Source organism: Hemitrygon akajei, chromosome 17 (assembly GCF_048418815.1).
Source record: "Hemitrygon akajei chromosome 17, sHemAka1.3, whole genome shotgun sequence".
NCBI classification, from domain to species: Eukaryota; Metazoa; Chordata; class Chondrichthyes; order Myliobatiformes; family Dasyatidae; genus Hemitrygon; species Hemitrygon akajei.
This window is the reverse complement of record NC_133140.1, coordinates 72,622,705-72,644,139: the sequence shown is the minus strand read 5'-3', so window position 1 is coordinate 72,644,139 and position 21,435 is coordinate 72,622,705. Positions and strand designations below refer to the sequence as shown.

Here is a 21,435-nt window from a genome sequence, read left to right as displayed (position 1 = left end):
CAGGAGATCCAAGGTTGCATGGAGAGCTATTGAGATCGTGTCTGCCTGTTGTTGCAGAGGGTCCAGGTCCTTACAGAGACAGGAGTCGATTCTAGCCATGACCGACTTCTCAAAACATTTTGTCACTGTAGACAGGAGTGCTACTGAGTGGCAGTCATTAAGGCAGCTTACACTGCTCTTCTTAGGCACTGATATAATTGTTGCTCTTTTGAAGCAGGTGGGAACTTCCAACTGTAGCAATGAGAGACTGAAAATGTCTTTGAATACCCCCCAGCTGGCACAAGTTTTCAGAACCTTACCAGGTACTCCATCAGGGCCTGCCGCCTTTTGAGGGTTCACCCACCTGAAAGATAGCCTGATCATATTTAAAGAGATGGCTTGGGATCGCCATCTTTTTGACTCTGAATTTATGTACTACCGGGAAGCAGTCCTTGTCTTACACTTGTTCATCACACATTTGTACTGATGCAGCCATTCAGCGTGTTAGATTTTCATTACCAACGATCTTGGCAAGCTCATCAATGAATTTCTCTGCTGTCTTGTGATCAAGCAGACACTTTTTCACCGTAAATCTTTAAAAAGTTAATGCCATTCCTTTCCTTTAGTTTCTGCAACCAGCCTGCTGAATAATTAGCTTCAATTTTCAGTTCAACGCGATAGATTTTTGGTGGTTTCATGGCCAGCATACCATTAATCGGTATATGTTCAAATCCACTCTTTCAATGTACACTCAGTATCTTAATTTTTCACTTTATGCAGTGTTTTTCTATTTTTCATTAAATTCTGTTCATTACATCTGTGAGGTCACATCTCAGAACTGACAGTGGTGCACAGAAACCTGTGCATCATCAGGGGAACTTCCCAGCGGCTTGTGGAATTTTTAATTTGTGACGTCATGTCAGTGCTCAAAAACAAATCGTATTTTGGAGGTTTTGGAACTTGGGATAAGGGGTACTCAACCTGTAGTAGACAAGATAGCAATGTTTAAGAGACACTTAAGACAAGGCTGTGAACCAGTATGGGGTGGAGGGGTATAGACCATGGGTGGACAGATTGGATTAATTTGGATTGGCATCATGCTTTGCTCAGAGGGTCTGTTCTTGTGTTGTACTGTTTTGTGTGTAGGAATGAAGGTACCCGCTCGGTGGGGAGTCCAAAATAGTAGGGCATGTCTGTAAAGTTAGTGCTAGGGTTATGGCAATGGCAAAGTGTTAAATTGTTTAAGGAATGTGGGAATCTGGGGCATTTTCTTCCCCCTCCAAAATAAAGCTAATCAAAAGGAACTGTATTCGCTGCAGTCTGGAGGAATGAGGGTGGATCTCATTAAATCCTAGAGAATATTGAAAGGCCTGTACAGAGTGGACATGGAGAGGATGTTTCCAATGCAGGTTGCATACTCCTTGTCTGAAATGCTCGGGGCCAGAAATGTTTTGGATTGTGGATTTTTAGGATGTTGGAATATTTAATGAGATAGCTTGGGATCGCCGTCATTTCCAACTCTGAATTTATGTGTTACCAGTAAGCAGTCTATGTCTTACACTGTTCATCACACACATGTACTTAACAGTACCATTAATATAATGAAAATCGAACGTGTGCAGGGAACCGTACTCTCTCCGGTTCTGTTCACCCTGTACACATCAGACTTCCAATATAACTCGGAGTCCTGCCATGTGCAGAAGTTCGCTGATGACACGGCCATAGTGGGGTGTGTCAGGAATGGACAGGAGGAGGAGTATAGGAAACTGATACAGGACTTTGTGATATGGTGCAACTCAAACTACCTGCATCTCAATATCACCAAGACCAAGGAGATGGTGGTGGACTTTAGGAGATCTAGGCCTCATATGGAGCCAGTGATCATTAATGGAGAATGTGTGGAGCAGGTTAAGACCTACAAGTATCTGGGAGTACAGTTAGACGAGAAGCTAGACTGGACTGCCAACACAGATGCCTTGTGCAGGAAGGCACAGAGTCGACTGTACTTCCTAAGAAGGTTGGCGTCATTCAATGTCTGTAGTGAGATGCTGAAGATGTTCTATAGGTCAGTTGTGGAGAGCGCCCTCTTCTTTGTGGTGGCGTGTTGGGGAGGAAGCATTAAGAAGAGGGACGTCTCACAAGAAGAGGGACGCCTCACGTCTTAATAAGCTGGTAAGGAAGGCGGGCTCTGTCGTGGGCAAAGTACTGGAGAGTTTAACATCGGTAGCTGAGCGAAGGGCGCTGAGTAGGCTACGGTCAATTATGGATAACTCTGAACATCCTCTACATAGCACCATCCAGAGACAGAGAAGCAGTTTCAGCGACAGGTTACTATCGATGCAATGCTCCTCAGATAGGATGAAGAGGTCAATACTCCCCAATGCCATTAGGCTTTACAATTCTACCGCCAGGACTTAAGAACTTTTTAAAAGCTATTATTAATGCTTTTTGAGATAGTGATTTAGATGTATATCATATTGTATGTAATTAGTTTTGCTACAACAAGTGTATGGGACATTGGAAAAAAGTTGAATTTCCCCATGGGGATGAATAAAGTATCTATCTATCTATCTAACAAAATCAGCACAACAGCATTGGGAGAATACCTGAATCAGCTGTTGAACAACAGCAAACAATGGCCGGCTTTCAATGATGCTGTGTTTGATTAAAAGGTTACAGCACACTGTATATATATTTTACTTTTTTTAGCTTTCATATAAGGTATAAAAATAATCATCATTATAGTCTTGTAAGATTTTCATAAGCAATGCTGTAGAAATTTAATACCATTATACTAGGTATAAAAACAATCAGCATCATAGACTTGTTCTGGTGCTAGATTTTTGTGAACAACAGACGCTTTAAAAATTTAATGTTGTGCCTTTTTCTTAAATTTATGCAACCAGCCAGCTGATTATTCACAATTGCCTTCAATTTTTAGTTCGCCGTGAAAGATCTTTACTTGTTTCATGATCAGCATAATGTTAAGTGGCATATGTTCACTCCGGTGCTGATGACACATGATCGAGATCTTCATTTTTCACTTTATGCAGTGTTTTTTTTAATTGTTATTAACTTTCTGTTCATTACATATGTGAGGCAACTTCTCAGAACTGTCTGTGAGGCGCATCGCCTGGGAACCTTTCCAGCATTTTGTTGAATTCTCCTTTTGTGACATAATGTCAGCGCTCCAAAAAAATTCAAAATTCGGAGCTTCTCGGATTTTGGAATTTCCGAGAAGGGATACTCAATCTGTATTAGAAGAGTCTAGGACCGGAGGGCATAGTCTCAGAAAACAAGGACATCCGTCTAGAACAGAGGTGAGGAGGAATTTCTTGAGCCAGAGGGCAGTGAATCTGTGGAATTTATTGCCAAAGATGTCTGTTGGAGATCAAGTCATTGGATATAATTAAAGTGGAGGTTGATTGGTTCTTGACTGGTAAGGGAGTCAAAGGCTATGGGGGAAGGCAAACAACTGGGGTTGAGAGGGAATATAAATCAGCCACAATTGAATAATGGAACAGACTCAAAGGGCTGAAGGACGTAATTCTGCTCCTATCTTGTGGTCTAAAAGAACTCAGATGATGGAAATATGAAGTAAAGATAGGATATGCTGGAAATAGCATGTCAGGCAATACCTGTGGAAAAGGGAAAAGTGATTGTTTCAGGTCTGAGATGAAAGTACCTCAGACATGAAACTTAACTCTGTTTCTCTCTCCACAGACGCTGCCTGACATGCTGAGTGTTTCCAGTATTTTTCCTCAAATGCAAGGTTAATTAAAAATTTAACCCTGAGATACATAGATTAAAAAAATTTGAATAGGTTAATAAGAGATTGGAAGCCAAGCTGAGAAATGGGATCTCAGAAAGCTTCTTGATACACAGTGATATGAATATGACACCAAGCCCCTACACTGGTTTAAATAGGTTAACGATCCTGATGTGAAGATGTTTAAGTTATTCTTTTGTATTTTTAGTCTTGGAGTTACAAATAAACATTGTAGGTGTTTATGGTATCTTTATTTGTTCCTCCTACTGGTAAAGAGTTTGAAGTTGCACAATGTGTCTATGTTCTTGAGAAGTCAAAATGCGAATGGATGTTTTATGCGGAACACATTGACCAAACCTCTGGTCTTTTAATATCTTTCAGTGAGTCTAGTTAAGTAGACTGGGGACATTTTGGCAACAGCAAAGGTGCTTATAAAAATGTAGTTTGATGCTGTTGTCGTCCATGCAAGATTGGCACTTCTAGTTTGAGAAGCATCACTTCTAGCATGACCCCAGTAGCACTGTTTAATATACTTCCCTCAAACTTTCTCTTAGTTCATCATGTTCAAACTTCCAGGAGTTGTGATCCTTCCAGAAATTAGTCAATGCTCAACCCACAGATGTTGCCTCACTTGCAAATTTTCCTGTTTTTATTTTTGATTTCCAGTTTCTGCAGGTTTTGATTTTCAAAATTTGATCCTTGTTTAATTATGTGATTTTTAAAAAAAATTCTTAAACAGACAAATGTATTGAGTTCTGGCATATAAACTGCTTCTTTAATGTCTCTTTGAAACAGTCCACTAACCCTCTAGGCTTCATGGCAGCCACTATCCAGTGCCCAAGGGAGCGACGGTAACTGACCCAAACAATTACTGCCGAGTATCCCTGACTTCAACAAATATGCTTTAAGCAGCTGGTAATGGATTGTATATAATTCCACCTTCCAGACCCTTTCTGGTTCGCCGACCACTGAAACCAGTCCACTGATGATGCTGTAGCCTCAGCCCTCCACTCCATCTTGTCCCACCTAGAAAACGATGTTGTTCATTGACTTCATCTTGGCATTTAACAGGACTGCCCCTCAGAGTCTGGTGGGTAAACTGTCCTCATCGGGACTCAACACGCCTCTCTGTAACTGGATTTTGGACTTCCTGATGGAAAGACCCCAGTCAGTCTAAGTTGGCATCAACGTCTCAAGCTCTTATCACGCTGGTGCCCTCCAGGGCTGTGTGGTCGCTCCACTGTTGACTCACAATTGTACTGTCAGATTCAGCTCAAACCACATCATCCAGTTAGCTGATGATTCTACAGTGGTTGGAGAGAGTTCAGAGAAGATTTACGAGGATGATTCCTGGAATGCAGGGGCTAACATATGAGGAGCGTTTGTCAGCTCTTGGAATGTATTCATTAGAGTATAGACGAATGAGAGGGGATCTCATAGAAACATTTTGAATGTTGAAAGGGTTGGACAGAGTAGATGTGGAAAGGCTGTTTCCCTTGATGGGTGAGTCCAGGACAAGAGGCCACAGTCTTAGAATTAGAGGATACCCATAGAGATTAGGAGAATTTTTTTTTAGCCAGAGGTTCGTGGATTTATGGAATTTGTTACCACATACAGCTGTAGAGGCCCGATCATTGAGGGTGTTTAAGGAGGAGATTCATAGGTATCTAATTAGTCAGGGTATCAAGGGATATGGGGAAAAAGCCAGAAATTGGAACTAGATGGGAGAATAGTTTAGCTCATGGTGGAGTGGTGGAGCAGACTTGATGGGCCAAATGGCCTACTTCTCTGCTCCTTTGTCTTGTGATCTCATCAGCAACAATGATGAGTCGGCATACAGAGAGGAGGTAGAGAGGCTTGACACGTGGCAAGGGAACAGCAACTTGAATCTCAATGTGGACGAGACAAAAGAGATGATTTTGGACTTCAGGAAGGCACAAGTTGACCTCCCTGCATTGCACATGATTGGTTTTGTTGAGTGTGCAAAGAGCACAAAGTTCCTTGGTGTGCGCGTAATGGACAATCGAACCTGGACCCACAGGACCTCCTCACTAGTCGAGAAGGCACAGCACAATCTACACTTCCAGAGGAGTTTGAGGTGCTTAAGGCTTCCTATACCCATTCTAAAACTTACTGCCGATGCATTCTCAAGAGTGTCCTGTCTGGCTACATCATTATGTGGTACAGAAGCTGCCAGGTGTCGGAATGCTAGACCCTACAGAGCACGGTAAAAACCACTGATAGGATCACTGGGGTCTCTCCTGTGACATTTACCAGGAGCGTTGTAGATGAAGGGTCCAAAGCATTGCTGAGGATCTCTATCACCCATCCCACAATCTCTTTGACCTAGTATCATTAGGAAGGAGGTACAGGAGCATCTGGACTAGGACTGTCAGAATGGGAAACAGCTTTTTCTCTCAGGCTCTGAGACGAATGAATACCCTGCCATCACCAAGGTCTTGTCACTAGGGCAGTGAACTGGAACGTTGACTGTTTATTCATTTCTATAGATGTTGCTTGACCTACTGAGTTCTACCAGCATTTTGTGTGTGTTGCTCTGGATTTCCAGCATCTGCAGAATCTCTGTGCTTGTGGTTGAGTGTGTTACTGTTGAATGTTTACCTGTGCTACGCACTGCATGCCTTTTGATTTGTATTTTATTAACTTATTTATGGTAATATTTAGTTCTTTGTGCTGTGTGTGATACTTGTTTTGTGGGTGCGCTGTAGCTGGGAAGCATGTTGTTTCGTCTGGTTGTATATACTGTACTGTGCAAAGTCTGGAGCACGTATATATAGCTAGGCTGCCTAAGAGTCTTGCATAGTGCTGTATTTGTCGATGTGGGGCGGAGAGTGAGTTTGCAGATCTGACAGGAGTAGAGGATGTTAAGAATGGCAAGGGTGGAGCATTGCGAGATGGGTGTGGGACAGGTGACAGAGGAGGAATGCCAGGGCCAGGGTAGACATGGGTGGGGTGGTGCAGGTGCAGACACATCCAGCCCTGAGACACCAGACAAGGTAATTTGATTCCAAACAACTGGTTTATTGATCATTACAGGATATCTGTCTGGTGCCTCCCACTTCCTCCCCGCTCCCTTCCCCTTTTCCCAACCATGATTACCCTCTCCCTGGCCCCCTTCCCACTCTCAGTCCACAGCAGAGACCCATATCAGAATCAGGTTTATCATCACTCACATATGTCATGAATTTTTTTAATGGCAGCAGTACAGTGCAATACATGAAATTACTACAGCACTGTACAAAGCCTTAGGCACCCTCTCTATATATATGTGCCTAAAAATTTTGCACAGTACTGTATCTGCAGTCAGGTGACAATAAAATTGAACTTGATCAGCATAATTCAATTACTGTGTACACAGAAAGATACAGCACAGGAAAAGGCCATTCAGCCCACAATGTTGTGTCAGACCAACTAAAAAGCAAATCCAAGTCATCCAAACATTAATCCCTCCCACCTATATCATGTCCATATCCCCTCCCCCATCTTCCTTACACCCGTGTGCCTATCCAAATGTCTCCTAAAAGCCTCAAATGTATTTGCCTCTATCACCAAAGCAGGCAGTGCATTCCAGGCATCCACCGTTCTCTGAGAAAAATACTTTCTCCTCACAACTCCTTTGACCTACCCCATCTCATCTCCAATGCATGTATTAGAGACCCTAACTATGGGAAACAGATACTCTCTGTTCACTCTGTGCCTCTCATAATCTTGTCACCCTCTATCCAATCTCCCCTCAGCCTCTGGCACTTCAAAAGAAAACAACCCAAATTTATCCAGCCTTTTGTGATAGAACATGCCCTCTAATTTGGGACTAAATTGAATGTCAGACTGAGATAAGTGTGCACTTGAAGTGAAAGGTTACACTCGGAAGCTTCATAACCTGACAGAATATAAATGATAAAACTTTATTTTTCTTTGATAAATAATGCAGAAGTTTGGGATGACAATTTTCATTTGGTGTAATAGAATGCATTGTACTAGCTGACTGATTATACTTGGAGATGCTGAAAACATATGGAGATAGAAAAGGCATCAGGGGCCACCGGGAGTGGAAATATGGCTCTGAAACCACATTGAATGGAGAGAAGAGCCAAATGGCCTGCCCCTACTCTGGATTTTGTATCCAAATAAACCACAGCAATAAATATCCTGTTATTAGTTCATGCTGTTTGTGCTGCTGTGAATGTCTATTCCTCTGCAGTATAAACTTTAAAGTTACCAGTCTCATTCTTTATCTGGATTATCTGCTTACTTTTTGAAAGTATTACATCAACATTACTGACTGACATGTTAAATGCATCTAATACTTTTCCATGTAGATTGACATTTGAATCTTTACATGATATTATCTTTATGCAGCATTCCACTGAGCTAGAAATTTGTGATAATTTAATCTGCTCCTTTTCTGTGCAGTTTTTAACTTGGACTTGTTTACATTTGCAAAGTATCTGATTTTTTGAACCAACACCAGTACCTCACTGACTACCAAGAGTAAGGCTTTTAGCTGCTCAATGCTGTTTCTGTGAGGAAGCTGAGGTACAGGTTCCTCAGGGAAACAAGTGCTTTGCTAGAAAGGCCTACCTGATCCTTCTGACAACTCTCTCATGTCCCTCTAGTTACTGAACAGCAAACACAGTAGTGGAGGGTCATGTACTCCATCTGCTTAATTTCTTACTTCATCACCCCTGCCGGGGCACAGGCCACTGACAGTAGCTCGCTTGAGTCCTCAGACCCAAGCCAGTCTTTTGAGTTGTCTTCGGGTGCAGCACATCTTCAAGGATCCTTGCTCTCCCAGGGATGAGGACTTGGAGCTTCTGTTGGGGTTTCTGTAGCACTGTTCTTATGGGTTGGAGTTGCCAGGCCTGTGCCCAACCCTCTTTTTCACAGCTGAGCTTGGGACCATCCATGGTGGAGTTGTATGCCTCTGGCCTTGAAGCAAAATTGTTGTGGGTAAGGAGGGGAGGAGTGGAATTCGAATTGGTTTATTATTGTCTGATGTACCAAGTTAAAGTGAGAAGCTTGTCTTGCATATTGTTCATACAGATCAAATTGTTACAGAGTGCATTGAGGTGAGCAAAGTAAAACAATAACAATGCAGAATAAAGTGCAACAGCTACAGAGAAAATGCAGTGCAGGTAGACCACAAGATGTAAGATCATAACGAGGTAGATTGTGAGATCAAGAATCTATTTTACCCTACCAGGAACCCATTCAATATCAGTGGATAGAAACCGTCCACTAACCTGGTAGTACGTGCTTTTAGGCTTTTGTACCTTCAGCTTGATGGGAGAAGGGAGAATGTCTGGGGTCAGAGGTGTCTTTGATAATGGTGGCTGTTTTACCAAAGCAGTGAGAAGTGTAGACTGAGTCTATAGAGTGGAGGTTGGTTTCCACAATGTGCTAATCTGTGGGAATGGGTTGTGGAGAGGGGAAAATGTGGGGATGATGTGAAGGGGGGGTTACGGAGTGAGAGATTGATGAAGGGGTGTTAGGGAGTGAGGGCTTGATGAATGAGGGCGTTCCAGAGTGAAGGATTGATGAATGGGGGTTAGGGAGTGAAGGATTGATGAAGGGGTTTAGGGTTATGGAGTGAGGGATTGATGAATTGGGGGGGGGGGGTTAGGATTACGGAGTGGGGGATTGATGAAGGGGGTTAGGGTTATGGAGTGAGGGATTGATGAATTGGGGGGGTTGGGATTACGGAGTGGGGGATTGATGAAGGGGGTTAGGGTTATGGAGTGAGGGATTGATGAAGGAGGTTAGGGTTACAGAGTGAGGGATTGATAAAGGAGGTTAGGGTTATGGAGTGAGGGATTGATGAAGGAGGTTAGGGTTACGGAGTGAGGGATTGATGAATGGGGTTAGGATTACGGAGTGAAGGATTGATGAAGAGGGTGAGGGTTACGGAGTGAGAGATTGATGAAGGGGTGAGGGTTGGAGTGAGAGATTGATGAATGGGGTTAGGGTTACAGAGTGAGGGATTGACGAAGTGGGTTAGGTTTACGGAGTGAGGGATTGATGAAGGGGTGGGGGTTACAGAGTGAGGGATTGGTCAAGGGGGTTAGGATTATAGAGTGAGGGATTGATGAAGGGGTTACGGAATGAAGGATTGATGAAGGGGGTTAGGGTTACGGAGGAGTGAGGTATTGATGGAAGCAGGACACTTGTTTCCTGATGAGTTAATTTTTTATCATTAGTAGTAGTGAGATCGCTCGAGATGATATGATGTTCTGTTGACGGGTTTTTCCCCTAAAGGAGAATGCATGTGTGTGACTTTGTTTAATGATGGGTGGGAGGCTGCTGCACGGACAGGCACCATAGAGTCCTTGGCAGATTAGCTCTTCAGTGCAAGATGACTAGGGACCCTCCACTGCTGCCTCCTTCCTCCACCTTCGCTGCCGTTGTGATGTGTCATTATCTTCTGCTAGCTCCACCATTGAGGTCTTAGTTGGATCGCTCTTTGTCTGGATCTTCCCCTTGACTTTACTGCCGTGGGTGACCCTACCAGGAGCTAAGCTCTGGGCGGCATTGCTCTTGGCATTTCAAGAACTCACAAGCCTCTCCACCACAACAAGGTGACGATCCTCAGAGAAAATGCTGATGATGAAAATACTTGTGGGACCAAATCTCTGACCAGTCTTAACCAAATACCATATCAGGGTAACTTGGGTGGTGAGTGAAGGATGTTGGCATCAGTTTAAAAAAATGTGGTAATGGAAGATTTTGAATGTTTGTTTTGAGATCTATTTGTATCTTACTTATAGACATCATTGTAGAAACAGAAAGTTCATTCATTTCACCTGAAGTCCTGCTTTTAAACAAAAAAATTGCCAAGAAAGGAAAAATGACCCCTGACAAGGAGCAAAATTAAAAATGACAAAGAAAAACAAATCAAGACCTAATTATGTTATAATTTCATTCAAAACGTAACATCCTAACAGAATCAGAATCAGGTTTAATATCACCAGCATGTCATGAAATTTGTTAACGTATCGGCAGCAGAACAATGCAATAAGTGATAAATGTAGGAAGAAATCAATAACTGAATGTGTGGAAAAAAATCAATTACTGGAATTTTATATATAATATATATTCAATAGTAAAATTAAAAATAGTGCAAAAACAGAAATTATAAAAAGTGAGGTTTTGTTCATGGGTTCAATGCCCATTTAGAATAACAGATGGCAGAGGGGAAGAAGCTGTTCCTGAATTGTTGAGCGTGTGCCTTCAGGCTTCTGTACCTCCTCCCTGATGGCAACAATGTCCCAGGTGATGGGGACCTTGATATTGGATGCCACCTTTCTGAGACTCCTCTCCTTGAAGATGTCTTAGATACTATGGAGGCTAGTACCCATGATGGAGCTGACTAATTTTACAACTTTCTGGAGATTCTTTTGATCTTGTACAGTAGTCGTCCCCCCCCCCCCCCCCCCCCCAATACCAGAGAGTGATGCAGCCTGTTAGGCTGCTCTCTTCAGTACATCTGTGGAAGTTTTCGAGTTTAGCATTCTCTTGGTTCTTGGCACTGAAGTGCCAAGTAGGTTACTTCCAGTGGTAGCTGGATGGCAGTGGATGTTGCTATTAAAACTTACCTCATTGCATTTGGTCAGAATATATAAATCTCAGAAAGTTCACTGTAATGTTTATCTGTATGTATCATTTGTGTCCCAGGTAGGAAGGACTTGTGAAGGTCAAATGGACTGCCTGCAATTCACAGAAACTAGATTTCCATTAATACAGTGAGAGTAATATAAATGGTTTGTGCACCTAGAGCATTAAGCTGTGAAGAGAGAGACTGAGGAACTCAAATGATCAATTTTATCAAGATGTCTTTGCAATTCAGGCTTTTAAGTTAATGACCTTGAGCTGCTGAATTCTGAGAATGGAAATGGGGAAGTGAAAAGTGTGAGAATGAGGAAGCAGAAAGAGTAGGTACATATGAGGTTTATATATTACATATTAGATTTTGCTGCTAAATATTCCTTTGCTACTTAAACATTTATTAACCTGCATTATTAGTTTTATGCATTCAGCCTCCAGCAATTACTCATATTGAAGCAATTCGGTTAAGTAGTCTCTGCTGTGGAAGAAAAATGATCAAATTTTTTTTCTCTTGTGTTTATTAACATTGTACATTTGATTAATTTCTCTTGGAGAAGATTAATCTACAGCCAATCGTCAATCATTTTAGTAAATGTCAACTTGGTGATAAAATGGTGACGTTGCTGGTCTTAGAACTTGAGACACTTGAGAAGTTGATGGTTCTGCTGGCGTCATGAGCCCCAGTTGGGATCTTGTGTGATGACATTGTAAAAGTTCTGCAAGGACATGTTAATTTGGTGCCTGAAGATGTTTTTGAGAGCTGCTTACTTGGCACGTGCAGTCGGGGACCAGAGGAAATGGAGATAAAAGAGATATTGCGGATGCTGGAATTTTGGATCACCGCACACAAAATGCTGGAGAACCTCAGCATGTCAGGCAGCATCTATGGAGAGGAATTAAACTATCGATGTTTCAGGTGGAGACCTGAAAGGTCTAGACATCAGGACTAGAAAGGAAGGGGGAGAAGAAGCTAGAATAGAAGAGTAGGGGAAGCAACAGGATCCAGTGGGTGATGTGTGAATTCAGGTGGTGGAGGGTAGAAAGGCATGACCATAGATTTATCTTGCTTCCAGTAACCAATTCCCCTTGTCTCTTATCCCTGCAACTCTGTAAAGCAGTGGATCAGGTATGTACCCAGGGCAGAAAAGCTGCAAAAGGTGAGCCTTTGACCCACAAATGAGGACCGCTGTTTTAAGTATTGCTCTAAGTGGGACTTGAAGCCACAGCTTTTGAACTCAGAAGCAAAAGTGCTGGCCGTTCATTCCAGATCGCCCAGCTCCACCTTTCTTGGACAGTTTCCCAAAGGTCTCCCGCGCAGGCCTGCGTAAGAAGGTGAGCTTGAGACTGGAAGCTGGGAGTGTCTGCCCTTCCAGATCACAAAGATATCGGTGGGCTGAAAAGCTGGTGGAGGGAGTACCTTCCATGGTCTGAAGTCTCCTTTGTTGGATCTGCAGATGGTACTGTCTAGAAGGTTCTGTGGAAATCAAGAGTGAGCGCAAACCTTGTGCTTACAGTTTTATTAGCTGTTCATGGCAGTTAAATAGCAATAAAACACTGAAGTAGGGAATTAACTGTGACTAACCAACTCCCTCTATTGCAGGTGAGGAGGGAAAAGAAAACAATTCTCTGAGCATAATACCTTGCCTCATAGTTGAGCTTCATATCAGAAACAAGTTCAAACTAGATAGATAAGGAAATTAACATAGAACAGTACAACACTGCGCTGGCTATTCAGCCCACAGTGTTGTGCCAACCTTTTAACCTATTCCAAGATCAATCTAACCCTTCCTTCCCACATAGCCCTCTATTTTCCTTTCATCCTTGTGCCTATCTAAAGCCTGATTTATACTTCTGCATCACATCTACGCCATAGCTACCGCGTACCCTATGCCGTAGGGTGATGTGCACCTCCCCAAAAAGTAACTCGCACGTCATGGCGATGCAGACCGTAGCAACTGTGATTGGTCAGCTTGGTAGCATCGCATTTTCTCCTAAGCATTTCTGGTTGCTTCTTTTCCGCCGTGTCTGTACACCGATGCAAAATAGATTAACCAAATCGTCAAATCTACCTGCCGACATGCGAAAATGTTTGAAATGCATTTCCTCGTCCATGTCTCTCACAAAGAAACTCAACACAGTGGCTTAGAAACCCCACCTCCGACTAGCGTTTTGGCGCACACCAACGCATGCTCGCTACAGCATAGAGCCTATGCAGAAGTGAAAATCAGGCCTATGGCGTAGCCCATACACACAAGTATAAATCAGCCTTAAGGGTCACTTAAATGTCCCTAATGCATCTGCCATTATCACCACTCCTGGCAGTGTGTTTCATGCACCTACCACTCTCTGTGTTTAAAAAAAAAGACCTATCTCTGATATCCCCCCTATACCTTCCCTCCAATCACTTTAAAAGTATGTCCTTTCATGTTGGCCATTGCTTCCCTGGGAAAATCACTGTCCGTCCAGTCTATCAATGCCTCTTATCAACATCTATACCTCTATCAAGTCACTTTTCATCTTCCTCTGCTCCAAAGAGAAAAGCCCTAGCTCACTCAACCTTTCCTCTAACGCAGGGGTACCCAAACTTCTTTATGCCATGGACCCCTACCATTAACCAAAGGGTCCGTGGGGCACAGGTTGGTAACATTTCCTCATAAGGCACACACTCTAATCCTGGCAGCATCCTGGTAAATCTCTACGCATTGTCCAAAGCTTCCACATCCAAAGAATCAAAATAGTCTTTTTTTTAATCTAACTTCTTTTGGCAAGTCTGTAAGGCCATAAGACATTGGAACAGAATTGGGCCATTCAGCCCATTGAGTCCAGTCTGCCATTCCATCATGTCTGATTTATTATCCCTCTCAACCCATTCTTCACCTTCTCCCCATAACCTTTGATGCCCTTACTAATCAAGACTTTATCAACCTCCGCTTCAAATATACCCAATGGCTTGGCCTTCACAGACAAGAACAGCCTATGGGACCATCTGTGATCTAGTTACACTGCAATGATGTCTCAGGCTTACAGAAATAAACTACAAAATTGCTGGACTAGTTATTGTTCAAATTACTGAAAATCCACTGAACATTTACAGACTAACAGGTGATAATACAAACTTGAAAGCAAGCATAAAGAAAGTTAAGCTACAAGAAAATTGTCAATTCAAACCCTAATCCAACACCTTCTAGGACCCGACTCAAATTTACAGGACTGGCAAATGGTTGATCATGGCAAGGGCCCCAGCCTTTTAGAACAGAGATGAGGAAAAATTTCTTTAACCAGAGGGTGTTGCTGAATCTGTGGAATTCATTGGCACAGATGGTTATGGAGGCCAAGTCACTGGATATATTTAAAGTTGATAGGTCCTTTATTATTAAGGGTGTCAGAGGTTACAGGGAGAAGACAGTTACCCTTCAGCCACGAAGCTCCTGAACCAGCAGGAAAACAACACTCACCTCGACGCTGAACTGATTCCACAACCAATAGACTCACTTTCAAGGACTCTAGAGCTTATGTTCTCTCTATTATTTATTTATTATTTTGTTTTTGTATTTGCACAGATTGTCTTCTTCTTTTGTACATTGGTTGCTTGTCAGTATCTGTGTAGTTATTCTATGGTATTCTTTGTTCTACTGTGGATGCCAACAAGAAAATAAATCTCAGGGTTGTATTTGGTGATATGTACTATGATAATAAATTTACGTTGACCTTCGAACTTGTGCATGAGATTGAGAGGAGTAATAAATCAGCCACGATGGATAGGTGGTGCAAATTCAATAGGCCAAATGGCCTAATTCTGCTCCTGTATCTTACTGAATGTGAATAAGTTCTCTCCTTGTGAATGGTGGTAAGATCAGTTCCTGTGATAGAATGATGTGGCCTTAGTGGGCCCAGGCGAGAAGGGGTAGAGGGGTTGATAGAAAGGAGAATAGCTGATCAGATGCACTGAGTTGGCCCTTTTATGCTCGAAATAAAGATGGCTCACAAGCAGGTGTAGTTTAAATAATTTTGTTTGTTTCTACTCCAGGTCTCCGCTGTATCTGTAAGGATGGTTATGCCATGATCAACACTGGATCACCTTTAGCACAGTGCATTCCATGCAGCCAAAATGTAAGTAACTGAAGGAAAATGAGTCACTCACTCCTCACCATTCAACTTGCTGGGCTTAGTGGGTTTTAGACTGCATGGGAAAGTTGGTGCACTGGCACTGTGCCAGAGTAAGCTCCCAGGACATCACTGCCTTAAAAAGTGGAGGCAAAACCTCACTTCAAAAAGAAAAATGCCTGGATCAGGTCCTGAAACGATGTTAATTGGAGGCCCAAGGACCCAAAGCCCTGAAGTGTCCATTTCTGGCTGGGATGCACACAGTGGCTCAAATCAGACTCCCTCCTTGCCTCAGATGTCTAATTCTTTGAGTTTAATGGCAAAGTGCTTTGTCATGATCCTCACTTATTGGAGTATCATCACTCCAGAGCATATATGTCAAACTCAAGGCCCGCGGGCCAAATCCGGCCCTCGGAATTATCTTTGGCCCACGAGATAATATCTAATTACTATCAAAGCTGGCTCCAGTAATCGAAGCGCCTATGCCGTATGATATGGCTAATGCTGAGTTTATTCAGGAACCAGGTTTTCAGGGTTTTTAGTGTTTATTCGGCAGTCTTGCTCGGCAGACTTCTTCATAAGAAACGGAATTTGTAAAGTGAAACACTTTGTAGTTATAGCAGAGACTGAGACACATGAGAGCAGGCTGAAAAAACGGAGGCAACGAAAGCTGCGTTCGCACGCGTCCGACTGATCCGGCCCGCATGAAGCTGCATTTTGCTCAATCCGGCCCGTGACCTAAAATGAGTTTGACACCCCTGCTCCAGAGTAAATATTGGAACAAGCACTCAGCTATAGCGGCCAAACTGTTACGTGATGCTTCCAACTTGATGGCTTGTCGATCCTCCATCTCCATTTTTAGCACTGTGCAAGACTTTTAAAATTACCATAAGTTTAAATAAAAATTAATACAGATTTCTTTTTCATGCTATTAATTTATTTACTTTTTATTGTAACTTATAATTTTGAAATGTGTTGTACTGTTCTGCTGCCACAAGACAAAAAATTTCACATTTGTCAGTGATAATAAACCTTATTCTGAATGAGTAGAAAACATTAGGAAGATTGAACTTTTGATCATCAGTCCTTTTGTGTTGTTCCTTTCTACGTTATGGAATGCAAGTCACTAACAATGTTAATTTTGCGCACTGTGTAGAATCAAGTTGTGTCGATGGACAGGAGATTCTGTTTGACGTGCACAGACTGTAAGCAATGTGGAGACTCACAGGTCCAAGGTAGGACTTCCTAGTTGTAGCCTGGCTCGACTACAACTGCAGGTTCAATACTCATCATTCATGGTAGTGGATTGGTTACTTCTGCGAGACCCTGCAATCCCTGGAGAAGGGGTTGTGACCTGAAATTGTCCATAGATCAGGGAGCTACAGACCCCAGGTTCCTCACATGTTTCCATTTCACAGAGGCTAGAGGGAGTACTCACAAGATGTGGGCATCTCTGCCAAGGTCAATATTTGTTGCCCATTCAATTATCTCTGAACTTAAGTGCTGGCTATTTCTAAAGAAGGAGATGCATCAGTTTCAATCTTTATTGGGTATGTTGGCGATATATTTACAGCTTCAATCAGTATCAAGGATCAAGAATAACATTCAGTGCCAGAGAGGACCACTCCTGTTCCTATCTTCTGATTTCATATTACGGAGTAGCTAGATGATTTCAGCAAACAATAAATTTCATGACATACAGTATTGTGCAAAAGTCAAAGGCACATATACAGTACAGTATATAGTTAGGGTGCCTAAAATTTTTGCAGTACTGTATTTGTCAACATGGGGTGGAGAGCGATTTTGTAACTCTGGTAGGCGCAAAGAACGTTGGGAATGCTGAGGGTAGAGCGCCGGGGCTTTGGGTCGGGCAACTGAGAAGGAGTGCTAGGCCAGGGGGGAATGGCATGGGTGCAGATATACCCAACCCTGAGACATCAGGCAATTGATTTCAAACAACTGGTTTATTGATCATTATAGAATGTCTTTCTGATGCTTCCCACTCCCTCCCTTCTCCCTTCCCCTTTTCCCAAACACGATTGCCCTCTTTTTGCCCCCTTCCCCTCTCAGTCCACAATAGAGACCCATATCAGAATCAGATGTAATCATCACTCACAGGTCTTGAAATTTGATTTTTTTTTTACCGGAGCTGAGCAGTGCAATACATAAAATTGCTACAGTACTTTGTCAAAATCTTTTGTTTTATATATGTGCCTATGACTTTTGCACAGTATTGTATGTCATTGATAATTAACCTGATTCTGATTCTGAGAATGCTTTTAAGTGTTTGTAGCAATTTCTGAATTATTTAATTACTTGGATTTAATTCCTGAATTACCTTGACAGGATTTCACTGTGTACTCGATCAGCAATCTAAACATCTACATACAGGCACAATTACATTAAGCACTGTGCTACAATACCCTGCTGTCAGTGGCTCTAATCAAAAGAGCCCATTTATCAATTCTGGGGTGGAGCTGAATTGAAAATTGTATTTTATTTTAAATTCATGAGTCTACATTCTGGATGGAAAAGACAAGCACTTCATTAAACTAGGCAGAATGTATGTGACGGAAGCAGGTAATTCAGTCCAACCATTCCAGACTCTGTTTTTGCCCCAGGGGTTTCCAACCTGGGCTCCACAGACCCCTTGGTTAATGGTCAAGGTCCATGGCACAAAAAAGGTTGGAAACCCCTCCTTTGCCCGTATCTGTCAGCACAACCACCTATTCTCACTCCTGTATTCAAGCCAGTTTTCGTTCTGTCTCCCCCAGCGTATTAACCATACCCTGGGAGTTTACTTCAACCTCTTCCCCCTCTTGGATATGAGTTCCACATGCTCACCATTTGCTAGATGCATGGCTAGTAAGCATGTGACATTGGTTCGCAAAGATATGTGAGACAAGTATTTATAGTATTTAGATACATTATTTTATGAACGTTTAAGTGGGGTCACATTGTAGAAAAGATGGGGAGGTGTAACTCTCAGGAAAGATGGTCCTTTTGAATTTTTTGTAACTATTTGATGTTGTTGCTGCAAAGTCAAAAGGACCTACTTTTGGTCCTTTGTTTTCCTACTTCCCCATCTGTGAAAACTTTTTTTTAATGGCAGTTTATTAAAATCTTTAGTAACTTCAAAGCGTTCCAATAGACAAGATGAAATGACTTGAGGAGAGTGATCTCACATACTTCTAGCTTGCTCCCAACTCTTGCTGTCAGTTTCTATGTAGCCTTTTTCTGCAAGTACCTTACTATTATCAAGGAGATTCAATGGACTGAATGTAACTAATTCTGTACTTTATGCATTCAGGAAGGATTCACAATCTTTTCTTTTTGCAGCAGAGAATTTGGCTTTGAGGACAGCAGAGTGTCAAACCTGTACCAACCAGACTGTACCAAATGCTTCGGGTAACATGTAAGTCCTTCACAGTCCGTGAATAATCAGGTTGTTCGCAGCTGTTCTTGACCAAGCTTGTAGAACCATTTCCAATGCAGGAGGCATCCATTGGCCCATCAAATGCATGCCAGGTTTTTATTGTCCAACCAATCCAGTTAGTCCCTTTTCATGTTTGTTTCTCAGATTTTGGATTGAAGGAAGATTTTCATCTTCCTGTGTCTCCTGGGAATTCAGCTCTATAGGCTTTGGCTGCCACGTTGTGATTGGCCATGGGACCTTCCTTCATGGTTCAGACAATGAGTGGCTGTAAGAAATTGTGGCCAGGTTGGATCCTCTTGTCCACATACTGGGATTTTAGGGGAGAAAATGGATCAGAATTTGGAAGTTCTTATTGAAGCTGATCTGTTGTTCTGTGTGGTTGGAAGGTTTAGTAAGTCACTAATAATGTTCACATGCTATTTAGGCATGGAGGCAGTTCTTTAAGGTTCTGAAGTTCAAAGTAAATTTATTACTGAAGTACATATATGTCACTGTATACAACTCTAAGATTCATTTTCTTGTGGGCATACTCAATAAATCCAAAATAGAGTAGTAACCATAATAGAATCAATGAATGATTGCACGAATTTGGGCTTTCAACCAGCATGCAAAAAACAGCAAAATGCCAATACTAAAAGAAAGAAATAATAATAAATATCACATATAAAGTAGTAATAATATAAATAAGATTTCAATGATGAGGCAAGTGAAGTTGAATGAAGTTATTCCCCTTGGTTCAAGAGCCTGATGGTTGAGGGGTAATAACTGTTCTTGAACCTGGTGGTGTGCATACTGAGGCCTTCTTCCTGATGGCAGCAGTGGGAAGAGAGCATGACCTGGGTGATGGGGGTCCCTGATGATGGATGCTGCTTTCCTGCGACAGCGTTACATGAAGGTGAGCTCAATGGTGAGGAGGGCTTTACCCATGATGGACTGGGTCGTATCCAATTTCCCTTGAAGATGTGTGCATGTGAGCACGCAAGTATCTTTTGCTACGAGCACATAAAGGAATTTAAACTGCTCACAAAAGGTTTTCACCATCGACCTCATTGGCATTTTAAGTATATTTCACGATCGTACGCAATCACGTTTCCTTTTCCGGTTTCTGATGTGGATGGCGTTGACAATGCGGAGTTTGCGATGATTCCTCTGCAGAAATTGGTCTAGCTGACATCGAGTAAGAGGTTATTGTTATGGAACCACTCAGCCAGATTTTCAATCTTCCTCCTAAAGGCTGATTTGTTACCACTTCTGATTTGACCTGCGACAGTGGTGTCTTCTGCAAGCTTAAATATGGCATAGGAGCTGTGCTTTGCCACACAGTCGTAAGTGTAAAGCACTTTTAGCAACATACTTAGTTATGGAATTTCTTATTTGGCAGAGAGAAGGATTGTGGATTAACAAACACAACTGCATGAGATTCAATTATGAAGTTTGAATGGAGCTAAATGGACAGCATTGTTCCCTTTCACTTCTAAACCTGATTTGTCAGAGTCAAAATTAATTTTGTCATAAGCCCAATTACGTATATGCACAGGTGAATTGACAACTTGTTTACAGCAGCATTGCAGACACATAGCATCATATAAGCAGCGTTCACCAAGAAAACCAAAAAATAGGCATGAATTGTATACGTTTTCCAAGAAAGAACCCAATCAGAACAGAAGAAAGGAAGTGAAACCCTCACACCTGCTCCCCCTCTGTGATCTCTGCTGGTGAGGCATTTAGTGAGACCCTCCCTCCCACTCCCCTCTGTGATCCCTGCTGGTGAGGCGTTTAGTGAGACCCTCCCTCCCACTCCCCTCTGTGATCCCTGCTGGTGAGGCGTTTAGTGAGACCCTCCCTCCCACTCCCCGCTGTGATCCCTGCTGGTGAGGCGTTTAGTGAGACCCTCCCTCCCACTCCCCTCTGCGATCTCTGCTGGACAGGAGTTTACTGAGACCCTCTCTCCCTGCTGCACCTCTGCGACTCTGCAGTCTCTGCTGATAGAAGTTCAGTGAGATCCTCTCTCACTGAACAACCCTCTCCCCCCACCCCCCATGACCTTTGTTGCTGTCTGCCTTGAAGAAAGAAAGTCAATGTTGGTGCAAATTTATTCAAGTGGCACTGGTGTTGCTAAACTGTAGTGATAAGGGTTTTGCTGGCTGGTTCAGGAACCGAGTTGTTGAAATGAAGTTATAATTACAATGAGGAACTGTTCTTCCTCATTGACTCAGTGTGGGATCCATACCTGGGATTTTTCTGAATGGTTTCTCACAGGTTCAATGGTGTTCAGTGCTTTAGTCATGTGAAGCCAGTTTGGAATCCAATTACCTGTAATCAGTGTAATCATTTTAAAGAAATGCACCGGTTGGGGGTCTGTCATCTCGATAGGGATCCTCACGCAGTATTTAGATGGGGTGCTAAAAGTTCGTTCATATGTTGTAATGATTCTACCTGCTTTGCAAAGGAAGCTAATTTGAAGCCCTGTTTACTGAGTGCAACCCAAACCCTTGTCCATGGACCCCACCAATGGAACTGCAGC

The 21,435-nt window shown here is 42.5% G+C and overlaps 1 protein-coding gene across 2 annotated transcripts in view; it reads left to right on the top strand.

Moving 5' to 3' along the window:
• The window catches only part of LOC140740831 (meckelin-like), a 182,096-nt gene that overhangs the window by 43,162 nt on the left and 117,499 nt on the right, over positions 1–21,435 (top strand). For both annotated transcript variants that reach the window (XM_073070373.1, XM_073070372.1), the window contains exons 2-4: positions 15,399–15,481; positions 16,632–16,710; positions 18,815–18,890. In XM_073070373.1, the coding sequence (XP_072926474.1) occupies positions 15,431–15,481; positions 16,632–16,710; positions 18,815–18,890 (206 nt within the window). In that variant the 5' untranslated portion in view covers positions 15,399–15,430. The remainder of the gene's footprint in view (positions 1–15,398; positions 15,482–16,631; positions 16,711–18,814; positions 18,891–21,435) is intronic.